General features: G+C 44.3%; 1 protein-coding gene across 6 annotated transcripts in view; it reads left to right on the forward strand.

Moving 5' to 3' along the window:
* GAB1 (GRB2 associated binding protein 1) overlaps positions 1–12,220 on the forward strand; it is a 115,862-nt gene that overhangs the window by 81,462 nt on the left and 22,180 nt on the right. For all 6 annotated transcript variants that reach the window (XM_084756784.1, XM_084756787.1, XM_084756788.1 and 3 more), the window contains exon 3: positions 10,351–10,576. In XM_084756784.1, the coding sequence (XP_084612910.1) occupies positions 10,351–10,576 (226 nt within the window). The remainder of the gene's footprint in view (positions 1–10,350; positions 10,577–12,220) is intronic.

Consider the following 12,220-nt stretch of genomic DNA (forward strand, 5'->3'; position numbering starts at 1 on the left):
AAATACTGGTTGCCTATATATTTGGGCTGAGTGAAAGTTTGAAGTTACAGACTTTGTGTCTTTCTAATCATGTGTGAAGGGTGACTAAGTTAATTTATGAAATCATTATTCAGAAGTGGAATGTGAGGTTTATGAGCTAGATACCAGAACAGCTTTGCTAATCACAAATTGCTTGTGTTTGTTCGCTCAGTCACCCTACACACACCATGGTTACAATTTCCCCATACTTCCCTCACGAACCATATCTAAGTAGAATGGAAATTAATATTTAAGATGTGATTATTTCAAAAGTTTCACAACTCCTTTCTAGCTGTCTTCCCCACAGTTACTATTAGAAATGTATTGATATACTGTATTGATGTCTAAGGTGAATCCATAGAAAATGATTGATTATCACGCCCTATTAGTTAAAGAGTCAGAAAAAGCAATGCACTCTGTTGTTTTGCTTTTCAATACCTAGTAAAACTGCAAAAAGGCTTTAAAACCAGCCACTCCACATCCCCATGCATTTGTGGTACATAACGTCACTGTATCTAAAGAGGTGTACTGAATTCTAAACAGCAGAGCAGAGCTTTGTAGCTCTGCCCACCGTTTCATATGACAGAGTAAAAACTGGCATGTCTGCGTTCCCCCATTAACTTCCCCAGCGTTAAAAAAAAATGTGTGTGTGTGTGTGTGTGTGTGTGTGTATGTGTATTGTTTATTGTATGCATAAGGGTGTTTTTCATGCATGTATATATTTGCCATGTGTGTTCCTCACCAGCAGAGGCCAGAAGAAGGTATCAGAACCTGTGGAACTGGAATCACAGACTGGTTTTTTTGGGGGGTGGGGAGTTATTTGTTTTTTTATTTTTTATTTTTTTAATGTGTATTAGTACTTTGCCTGCTTGTATTACTGTGTGTTCACATACATGTCTGGTACATGAAGGAGCCAGAAGAGGATGTTGGGTCCTCTAGGACTAGAGTGGCAGACAGCTGTGAGCTGGGTATTGAACCAGGATCCTTTGGAAGAACAACAGCCAGTGCTCTTAACTCCTGGGCCGTCTCCCCAGCTCCTCTACCACCAATTTTATATGCTCTTGTTTCCAACCGTACCTCATAATAGATACTTTCGCCTTAGGTCTGTCCCTAAGCCCTGTGCTTTCCATTTCAAAGGCTGAATATGCACTGTTCTTGTCTCAAAAGTTGGCTGATACCTCGAGACACTTTTTTGACTGTTTGAGTTTCAAGCCAGACATGGGAAGAAAGAGACTATGCTAGGACAGCACTGTCTGAGAAAAATAAGTCTCCTGATCCCTGTGAGAATAACTAATTTTCCCCTCAAAACAAAAGGAAAGGGGAAAAAAAATCTGACCTGTGTTTTGATTCCAGGAACCTCTCAAAATATCATTGCCATGTTATTTCCGCTGCCCCAGGTGACCACTGCTATTATTGTATACCCAGAACGCTGGCAGCCCGTCCTGTTTTTAAATTCTAGCTCGCTGAACTGTGTACGGTTCCTACTAAGGTTGTTTTTGGGGTTTTGTGTGTGTGTGTGTGTTTGTGTGGAGTTGAGGATAGAAACTGGGTTCTTTTGTTTTTCTTGGAAATGTGCAGATTGGCGGGGGTTTTTTGTTGTTGTTTGGGTGCACCAAGGTGGAAGCTGTTAAACTTGCTAAACAGGCACCGGGAAGTCCAACCAGGGCTGCAGGGAGCTCTCCGGCATCTAGCAAAATTTTCGGGGCTAATTTTAGGGTGTGAGCTTAGGAAAGCTGCCTGAATTGCTTTTCTCGAAGTGACCAGATCATAGCAGTTTAATTTTAAAAACACAATTCTCAGTTTGATATGTTTCTCTTTGGTAAGAACAGATAACTGACATTTAAGGGAGTATATATATATAAATATTTATATATGGACTGAGGACATACATCTGTTAGACAGCTCTGGGCGTGGTCTATGGATCAGAACAGTGTGAACGTGACGTGATGATGCTTGCCTGTAAATGCCAGCACTTGAGAGGTCAAAGCAGGAGGATCAGGTGTTCAAGGTCATTTTTGGCTACACAGACATAGAAGACCATTTCTCAGAGATAAAAGAAAGTGTGGGGGGGGCAGTATATGGTGTCTCCTTTTCTATTTAAGGATTTCTAACTTTCTTTTTACTGCATCTGAAGAGGACCCAGGTTTAATTCCCAGCCCCAACATGATGTCACACAACTGTCTATGTAATTCCAGTTCTGGGGACCCAGTAACCTCTTCTGACTTCTGCAGACACCAGGCAGGCGAGTAGTGCACACACATACATACAAGCAAAACGCCCTACAGGTTTTAAACTCAGATATTCTCCTGCCTTTGCCTCCGGGATGACATAATTTAAGGTATACGTCACCACGCCCAGCTTTCTTTTTATTGTTTTTATTCTTTGGTGGAGGTGGGGGGGGGTCGTGGTGGTTTTTGCTTTTTCAAGGCAGAGTTTCTCTGCATAGCCTTGCCTATCCTGGACTCACTTTGTAGACCAGGTTGGCCTCAAGCTCACAGAGATCTGCCTCTGCCTCCTGAGTGTGTGGATTACCACCATGCCCTGTTTTTACTGTTTTTATTAAAGCATTATTTATTATCACTGTTATATAGGCATAGGTTGTCGGTGCATTGCTTAGAGGCTTTATATGTCCACATCTGCACAAGTATATCCACAAATGTGCTCTAAAGCTCTAGTTCAGAAGAATTATTTCAGCATTCACGTTCTACCGGAGAATCCTTTTTCTAGAGAACTCCCCACCTCAAAGTAGATTTGGGATACTTTCAGCATCTGCCACCATTCATTAATTTTGCCTGTCGTGAACTCCATATAAGCAGGACTTTCCGTCTTCCAACATTAAGTCCATAGGCGTCACCATGTTGACGTTTGTGGCAATCCCACACCACACCCCTCATCCTGAGCGGCATTCTGTCCTGTGGCTGCGTCACACGATAAGGATCTGTTTAAATGTCGGTAGAGGCACGTCTCAGTTGTTCTACAAAGGTATGGACATTCTTATGTGCCTTTAAAGAGATGCTTTTTTTATCATTTGTGTGTGAGCATACAGGGGCCAGGGAGGCCAGGAGAGGACGCCATGTCTCTTGTGGAGCTAGAGTTCCTGTTAGGTCATTGGCAGCTGCCTAGTGTGGGTGTGAGGAATCAAACTCAGCTCTTCTGCAAGGGCAGGTCATGCGCGTACCAGTGGCGCAGTCTCCTCAGCCCATTATGTGGTGGGCACCTTTTGATAGACACGAGCCTTTAGCTCTTTAGGACGCATACCTGTGAGAACTGCCACGTCATAGGATATCTGCAATTTAGCATTTGTAAAATTCACCGCTTCGTGTCTTTCCTACCAGCAGTGTGTGACAAAATTCAGCTAGTGACATTTGACGTTAGCCAGGGGTGCATCTTGGCCTTCCCAGTGGCTGTGCGCTGGCAAGAGTGACGGCATTTGTCAGCATCCCCTAAGGATTAAAAGGCTGCAGGAAGGTTTTTGAGGTGTGTGTGGGATAGAGGCTTTGAAAGGTAAGAGACGTTTTGTACTTAAAGCACAGTCAACGAGTTGTAAAGTGCGTGGGCCCGGGTCTTGCTAGTTGATGATGCTGGGTTTTGCTTCACTGACAGTGGCTACCTTTGTAGCACCTCTTGCTTGTGTGGAAGGCACAGGACAACCCGCAGGAGCTGTTTTTCTCTTTCCACCATGTGGGCGGTCCTGGGGACTGGCCTTAGGTAGTGGAACTTGGCAGTACACTCCTTTACCATTGAGCCATCTCACTGGCCCATTAAAATTATATTATATGTTATTTATAATAGGTTTGATATGACATTTTCATGTGTGTCCATAATGTATTTTGATCATATTCAACACCACACATCTCTTCTCTCTTGCCCCCCAATATTCTTGGGGTTTTTTTTTCCCATTTTTTTAAAATACCGTTTTTTAAATTAATTCATTCATATTACATCTCAATTGTTATCCCATCCCTTGTATCCTCCCATTCTTCCCTCCCTCCCGCTTTCCCCCTACTCCCCTCCCCTATGACTGTGACTGGGGGGACCTCCTCCCCCTGTATATACTCATAGGGTATCAAGTCTCTTCTTGGTAGCCTGCTATCCTTCCTCTGAGTGCCACCAGGCCTCCCCATTCAGGGGACGTGGTCAAATATGGGGCACCAGAGTTCGTGTGAAAGTCAGTCCCCACTTTTCACTCTCCACTCAACTGTGGAGAATGTCTTGTCCATTGGTTAGATCTGGTTCGGGGTTTGAAGTTTACTGCACATATTGTCCTTGGCTGGTGCCATAGTTTGAGCAGAACCCCTGGGCCCAAATCCTCCGTCATAATGTTCTTCTTGTAGGTTTCTAGGTCCCTCTAGATCCTTCTATTTCCCCATTCTTCCATGCTTCTCTCACCAAAAGTCCTAATAGGATATCCTCCCTTCTGTCCCACTTTCCTGGTAAGTGAAGACTTTCATGGGACATGCCCCTTGGGCTAGTGTCTAGTTATAAGTGAGTATATACCATTTGAGTTTTTCTGCTTCTGGGTTAACTCACTCATTATGGTCATTTCTAGTTCAATCCATTTGTCCACAAATTTCGGGAATTCCTTGTTTTTAATAGCTGAGTAGTATTCCATAGTGTAAATGTACCACAGTTTCTTTATCTATTCTTCTACTGAGGGACACTTAGGCTGTTTCCATGTTCTGGCTATTATGAATAAGGCTGCTGTGAACATGGGTGAGCATATGTCCTCGTTGTGTGCTGGAGCATCTTCTGGGTATATTCCAAGGAGTGGAATAGCTGGGTCTTGAGGAAGCCTTATTCCCAGTTTTCTGCAATAGCACCAGATAGATTTCCAAAGTGGCTGTACTAGTTTGCATTCCCACCAGCAATGAAGGAGTGTTCCTCTTTCTCCACATCTTTGCCAGCATGTGGTATCACTTGAATTTTTGATCTTAGCCATTCTGATGAGTGTAAGGTGGAATTTCAGAGTCGTTTTGATTTGCATTTCTCTTATGACTAAAGACGTTGAGCATTTCTTTAAGTGTTTCTCAGCCATTCAATATTCCTCTGTTAAGAATTCTGTTTAATTCTGAGCCCCATTTCTCAATTGGTTTGTTAAGTTTTGTGGTGTTTAATTTCTTGAGTTCTTTATATATTTTGGATATTAGACCTTTGTCAGATGAAGGGTTGGTGAAGATATTTTCCCAGTCTGTAAGCTGTCATTTTGTCCTGTTGGCAGTGTCTCCTGCCTTACAGAAACTTCTCAGCCTCAAGAGGTCCCATTTATTAATTGTTGACCTTAAGGCCTGGGCTGTTGGAGTTCTGTTCAGGAAGTTGTCTCCTGTGCCCTTCAACACAAAGCATGATGCCCCAAATAGTGTAAACCAATACATAGGGGGTGAAGGGTCATGTAAGCCAGTCCATTCTTTGTAGATCTACTCAAACCATAGCTACTCACTCTGCACTGAAGGTTTGCCTGCTGGGAGGCCTTGCCTTAGCTTTCTAGGTAAATTTCAATTAGCAGTTTGCTCCAGTGGCTTATTAAGGCCTTAATGGATGCTAATTATACTCTTGGTGCATTCTGAGTTAAGAAATGGCAAGTGACTTTACATGTGTCAGCGAACCTTGAACTAGCGTTTGTTTCTTAGAAACATAGGGAGAGAGCACTAAGTCAGAAATCAAAACAAGGCAGAGAGCAGAATGGTCTGTCTCACCCAGAATAAACAGAAAGTCACATGCCTGTAAGGCCAAACAAACATCTTTATTTGGACCAGTATTGACTCTAGCAGAAATCTTAAGAGGCTATTTAGGTACAGTTAAGTTTTTTTGTTTTGGTTTGTTTTGGTTTATTGAGGCAGGGTCTCTCTGTGTAGTCTTGGCTGTCCTGGACTTGCTTTGTAGACCAGGCTGGCCTCGAACTCACAGCGCTCCGTCTGCCGCTGCCTCCCAAGAGCTGGGATCAAAGGGGTGTGCCACCACCGCCCAACTACAATCCAGAAATTTTAAATTTACATAATTTATTTGCGTATGTGTATGCATGCACACACGTGTGTGTGTGTGTGTGTGTGTGTGTGTGTGTGTGTGTGTGTGATTTCACCTATGACACAGTGCAGAAAGTCAGAGAACAATAGGGGCTTCTCCCGCCCATGTAGCTCCTGAGGTTGAACTCAGGTGGTCGGACACTGTGGCACATGCCCTTACCTGCCAAGTTATCTCATTAGCTCTGCACAATACAATTTTTATACCCAAACATGCAATGCCAGGTAGATGGTCGACTCAAGACCAAGTAGAGTGGCCCAAGAGCGCAGAATGTTGAAGATGGTGCTTTTTTTTCTGCTGTAATGTGATGGTGTCATCTCTGGCTGTTTAAAGCCACTGTGTGCCACTGTTGTTGGGGAGTGTGGGGAACTGCTTATGTCTCCCCCTTCATGAGCTTACCTCTTGGAGACACAGGTAAGTCCTAGCATGCTGTTCAGCAAGGCATTTTTTGAAACCGACACTTCTGAGTCCGGAGCCTGTTTTTCAAGAGCTTCCGTGACCCTTCTCACTCATAGGTAGGAAAAACAAAAGGCCAGAAAAGAGGTTGGTCCAATTGCAACCATAAAACATGGTCAGGTGAGTGTGATTCTCTGCCAAGGTCATTTTCCTTTTCCCAGGAGAGTCTCTCAGTTTATTTACTGTATGGCTACCAAATCTTTAAAAAACAAAACACTAGAAGAAACGTGTGTCTATGAAAACCATCATCCCCTGGAAGTGTTAGAAGGAGGTTGCGTGGCATGCTACAGTTCATGTGCCTTCATGGGGTGAACTATTGCTTGACTGACTTTCGCTTTGTTTCAATCGGAACTTAACACTGAGCTAGGTCATGCCGTGCCTGTACCGGAGACCTGACAAGAAGAAAGGATAACCCACTTGGAAGACGGCCTGAAGGATGTATTGACCGCTTCCTTGTTTTTCCCCTAAAGTCCAGAAGGACTTATTTCAAGTCATTACTTAATCTTCAGCATTTGAAATTCCCTTGAATTAAATCTCTGCATTTGCAACTGGATCGAGAGTGAAACACACGGCACGGCGACAAGTTACCTCACTCTATAATCAACTCCCTTAGACACAGCAACAAGAGCTTAAGAGATTTTGTGGTATAAATGTTCCCAAATGTATTTTCTACTTTCATCTCTCATAAATAAGAACTCCTGGCACAAGGTATTAGATTGTGTTAGACAAGTCATTTAAAACAAAAAACAAAAAAACAAAAAACATTTCATCAGCTGGCATGGTGGTGCACGCCTTTAATCCCAGCCCTCAAGGAGGCAGAGGCAGCAGATCTCTGTGAGTTCGAGGCCAGCCTGGTCTACAAAGTGAGTCCAGGATTCTCTGGGTCTGCACCTACCAAGAAACGGGGATAGAGGTGAGGGCATCCTATTGAGACTCTAGATGAGGAAAATATAGGGGATAGGCAAGGAAGGGGACCCAGAGGGTCCTAGAAACCTACAAGAAGAACATTATGATGAGTAGATCTGAGCGCAGGGGTTCTGCCTGATCTAAGGCACCAACCATGGACAAAACGGGCAGTCATCATCAAACCCCTACCCAGATCTAGCCAAGGGACAGAACGTTCTCCACAGCTAAGTGGAGACTGGGGACTGACTTTCACAGGATCTCTGGTGCCCCATATTTGGCCATGTCCCTTTGTTGGGGAGGCCCAGTGGCACTCGGAGGAAGGATAGCGGACTACCAAGAAAAGACTTGATACCCTAGCACCATATTCAGGGGGAGGAGGTCCCCCTCAGTCACAGTCATAGGGAAGGGGGATTGGGGTGAAAGTGGGAGGGAGGGAGGAATGGGAGGATGCATGGGATGGGATAGAAAATGAGATGTAATATGAATTATTTTTAATTTTCAATAAAAATGTGTTATTATTAAAAAAAAAAAACAAAGTGAGTCCAGGACAACCAAAAAAAAATTATTTTTCATGGAAAATCATAATTTAAAAGTTAGAAAGAACGTCTCAGACCTCACTAACATCCCTCAGGGCGCAGAGAGTTCTCCAGGAACCAACCCCAGGCTGCAGATGTAGGCAGATGTGTGGTGTGGATTTGGAGGGGCCCCTGGCTCTTTACAACTCCCTTCCAGTGGGATAGAAAGCGAGTGTGGCTGAGGCGTCTCCCTGGCCCGCAGCCTCTGCTGCGCGTGCGAGAGACGCCAGAGAACTCAGGCTTTGACGTTAAGATGTGCCCTGGCATGCCAAGAGGAAGCGTTTGGACGCCGCTGCAGTGCATGTGTGAGGATTATAACTAAATACACAAAAGTGTGTGCACTACTCTAAGAATACAGAGAAGACAGGTGGCACTAGCCTTCCTCTGACAAGTTAGCAGGACAAATGACGTGCATTCCATCAGAGGTGACGGAATATTGACCTCCTTAACGCTTTTTAGCGTAATTTTTTTTAAAGGCTGAGTTTCACCCGACCTTCTGTTTGTTCACATCTGGACATTTGCCTTGTCCTCTGTTACTTACGGCCTTATATCTCTAGGCAGATTAACAGACCATGGTCAGTCGGGGTCCTTAAAATTATAACTTTATGTCAGGAGCTACAGAGGGGTTTTAATCTCTAGGCGTACAACTTATTTTCTAGTTCTGTCGTTCCGCACACTGTAGCTGTTTTCGTTTATCCTTTCGGAACACGGCCGAGGGATTTGTGAGTTGCTTCTTCCCTCGCTGACCACCTCTTCCTGAATTCTGTGCACGCTGGCAGGTGCAGTTATGAGCGGGGGAGGCGGGTGGCTCTGCTGCTGAAGATGAGGGCATCTTCACTAGGCTCTGAGTTAGAGAGCCCTTCCTTCCCCAAGCCTAGTGAGACCTGGGTAGAGCGGGAAGAGCAGACCCAAGACCTCCCTGCAGCGGTATATGGCCATCAAGGCTGCCAGAGTGAGTGTGTCTTCCTGCAAGGCCTGTGTGACCTAGGAAATGCTTCTGCATCATGTGGTGGAAAAAATCCAAAATAAAAAGCCTGTCTCTCGAGGTTGCAGTGGTGGCTCCGTGGTTAAGAGTACTGGCTGTTCTTGCATAAGACCCAGGGCTGGAGAGATGGCTCAGAGGTTAAGAGCACTGGCTGTTCTTCTGAAGGTCCCGAGTTCAATTCCCAGCAACCACATGGTGGCTCGTGTACAGGCCTACATGAAGGCAGAACACTGTGTACATAATCCATCAATCTTGGGTGGGGGAAAGGGGGCCCAGGTTCCATTCCCTGCCCCTACGTAGTAGCTCTTGACCATGTGTAACTCCAGTTCCGGGAGGTCTAGTGCCCTCTCCTGGCCTCCAAGGGCACCAGGCATGCGTACAGTGTAAGGACTTACATACCGGTAAAACACCTATGCACGTTAAATTACATTAACATTAAAAATGTTTTCTACTAAGATCATGGGACATTTTTATTTTAAGTAGTTTCAAAACTAAGTCTTTTTTCACGTTTTCATTAGTGTGGCCTCACTGAGAATGAGTATCGGTACGTGTGTATGCGTGTGCACATGTGTGTGCACATGTGTGTACATGTGTGTAGAGGCCAGAAGTTGATGTCAGGTTTTGAGTAGTCGTCTCTCAGTGTCTGAAGCTCAGCGGCAGGGCGGGCTTAGGTGGGCAGTGGGCTCTAGGGGTCTGCCTGGCTTTCGTGTGGGCTTTGAGGACCTCAGCTCAGTTCTTCAAGCTTGCATGGCAGGCAGTTTACCAATTAAGCATCTCCTCAGGCCCCACTGAGACTTCTTTCGGGCCCCTGGACTAAAGGACAGGTGGTCCTCCTTCAGGTGTCTTTGACAAGAATTAGTTATTGTCCAGCTGTGGCCTTTAATGCCAGCACTCAGGAAGCAGAGGCAGGCGGATCGCTGTCAGTTCGAGGCCAGCCTGGTCTACAAAGTGAGTCCAGGACAGCCAGGGCTACGCAGAGAAACCCTTCTTGGAAAAAAAAAAAAAAAAGAAAGAGAGAAAGAAAGGAAGAAATAAAGAAAAAAAGAAAAGAATTATCATTTAATTATTTAGGTAGTATTTCTTGCTTTGTTCTGAGATGATATTTTGTTCTCTGGCCCAGATTGGCCTTGATCTCCCAAGCAAGAGCTACTTTCCACCTCAGCCTTTAGAACAGCATAGCAGCTATGCACCACCACTCGTGGCCTTAGGTGGCATTTTTGTTGTTGTTGTTGTTGTTAACTAACACTGTCATTGTTTACTCTGGTTTTAGGCACATACACACACACACACACACACACACACAAATTATCTCTAAACTTTCAAAGTAGTTTAGTCAAACAACAACAACATATCTTAAAACTGTGATGGACTAAAAACTAAATTTCGTTGCAGATCCCGTGAAGCCACTCGCCAGCTCCTCACAAGCACCGGTTGACTCACCTTTCGCTATAAATACAGCACCAGCCTCCACCCACGTGGAAGCGTCTTCAGTTACGCTACCTCCTTCTTACCAGCTCATCAGCCTCCCGCCACACCCAGACACTCTAGGCCTCCAGGATGACCCGCAAGACTACCTCTTGCTGATCAACTGTCAAAGCAAGAAGCCCGAGCCCACCAGGTACCTGGTCCATGCCGTCAGATATGTGGGTGTGTGGGGGTGCGTTTATGTACGAGTGGGTGCATGCATGTGAGCATATTCACGAGTGTGTGTGTGTATTTTTAAAGCCTTTAGTTTTTTGTTTTTTGTTTTTAAAGCCTTGAAGCTTTCATGGAACCATCTCAATAGGCTGACACTTGAGATTTGCATTGTAGGTTTGTAATCCTTTGTTAATAATGTTTTCTGTTATCTGAGAGGTCTTTCGTTGGTGGAACACACTTTCTGCCATCAAGGCAGATCACAGTTGTACCTACAAGGCTCTCTTGGAAAGAGTCTCAAGGTCTTTGTAACGGACTCACAGTGTTACTTGATTGACAGATGTCAGTGACTTGTAAGTGGTGACCTTGCTCCGTTTCTTATGTGATTATAAACCAGCCAAGGGTCATCTTTTGTTTCTGAAGAAGGAGAGGAGTACCTCCTACTAGAAGATTTTGAAAGCAAAGCGATACCGTTGCAGTGAGTGTGCTGTAGTTTTGGATCTGTGTGAGAAACTAATCTACAGGTAAAATCCCAATATGGCAAATCCTAGAGGCCAGGCTGACCAAGAGGCAGTGGCAATTCATGAAATCAAATACACTGATCAAAACAAACAAACAAACAAGCCATGAACCTTTCAAACCTTCCAGCCATGGACCAGCACTGACCCTAAAGCCTTGACTTATAGGTTTTAAAATAAAAATATATGGAATATATGACTGACCCAGAGGGTCCCAGATGCTTGGTACAGGGTCATCATCACCACCCACCACCCCCATCCTACGCTAAACCTGAAAATACTTTAAGTTGGTCATCTTTGGCGTTTGCTATTGACAAGTTGGGAGGCATAAAGTGGCAGAGGAGACCGGAAGATAGTTACTTCACTATCTGAAAAACAACAGTAAAATGAACATTAGTAACTAGGCTTGCGTCCACCGCTGACAGCCCGGCAGTGGCCTGCATACTACACATGAGGGGTGTTAATAAAACAAGGTACTGAGGACTTAAGCTTTGTTGTTTTTATACTTTTTTCAATGTTTAAAAAAATAATAATTGTTAACCAGTTGTGGTGGTTAATCCCAGCACTCAGAGGCAGAGACAGCCTGATCTCTGTGAGTTCAAGGCCAGCCTGATCTACAGAATGAGTTCTAGGACAGCCAGGGCTACACAGAGAGAAACCCTGTCTCGAAAAAACAAAACAAGCAAACAAACAAACAAACTGATAGTTAGAATAAGATTAGACAGAGCACCTGTTTAAAAATATATATATATGTAGAACTTAAAACCCCCAGAAATGGTTTCCGTAAAGCATTCTTCCAAGATTTGTGGAAGGAGCCCAGGAGCATTAGCACTCCACCAATGGTTTGGTCTGTTTGTTATAATGGAGTTTTACCTGTAAGAGCAAGAAAATTGTATAAATCCACACTAGTCAATACCCTCAAATTCTAACTTGACTGTGCTTGTTTGCTGTGAATAGCGAAGAATGCACTCCTGTGAGCTTGTTCCCTGTGTGACTAACGGATACCTCACTCCGTAGAGACTCACTGTTACTTTCTGATGTGGTTTGTTTGTTTGTTTGTTGTTTATTAAGAAGGCAGCTATCAGTGACAGTGTTTGGTGTGTTTTCTT

The sequence above is a fragment of the Acomys minous genome (assembly GCF_964271855.1).
Source record: "Acomys minous genome assembly, chromosome: 14".
NCBI classification, from domain to species: domain Eukaryota; kingdom Metazoa; phylum Chordata; class Mammalia; order Rodentia; family Muridae; genus Acomys; species Acomys minous.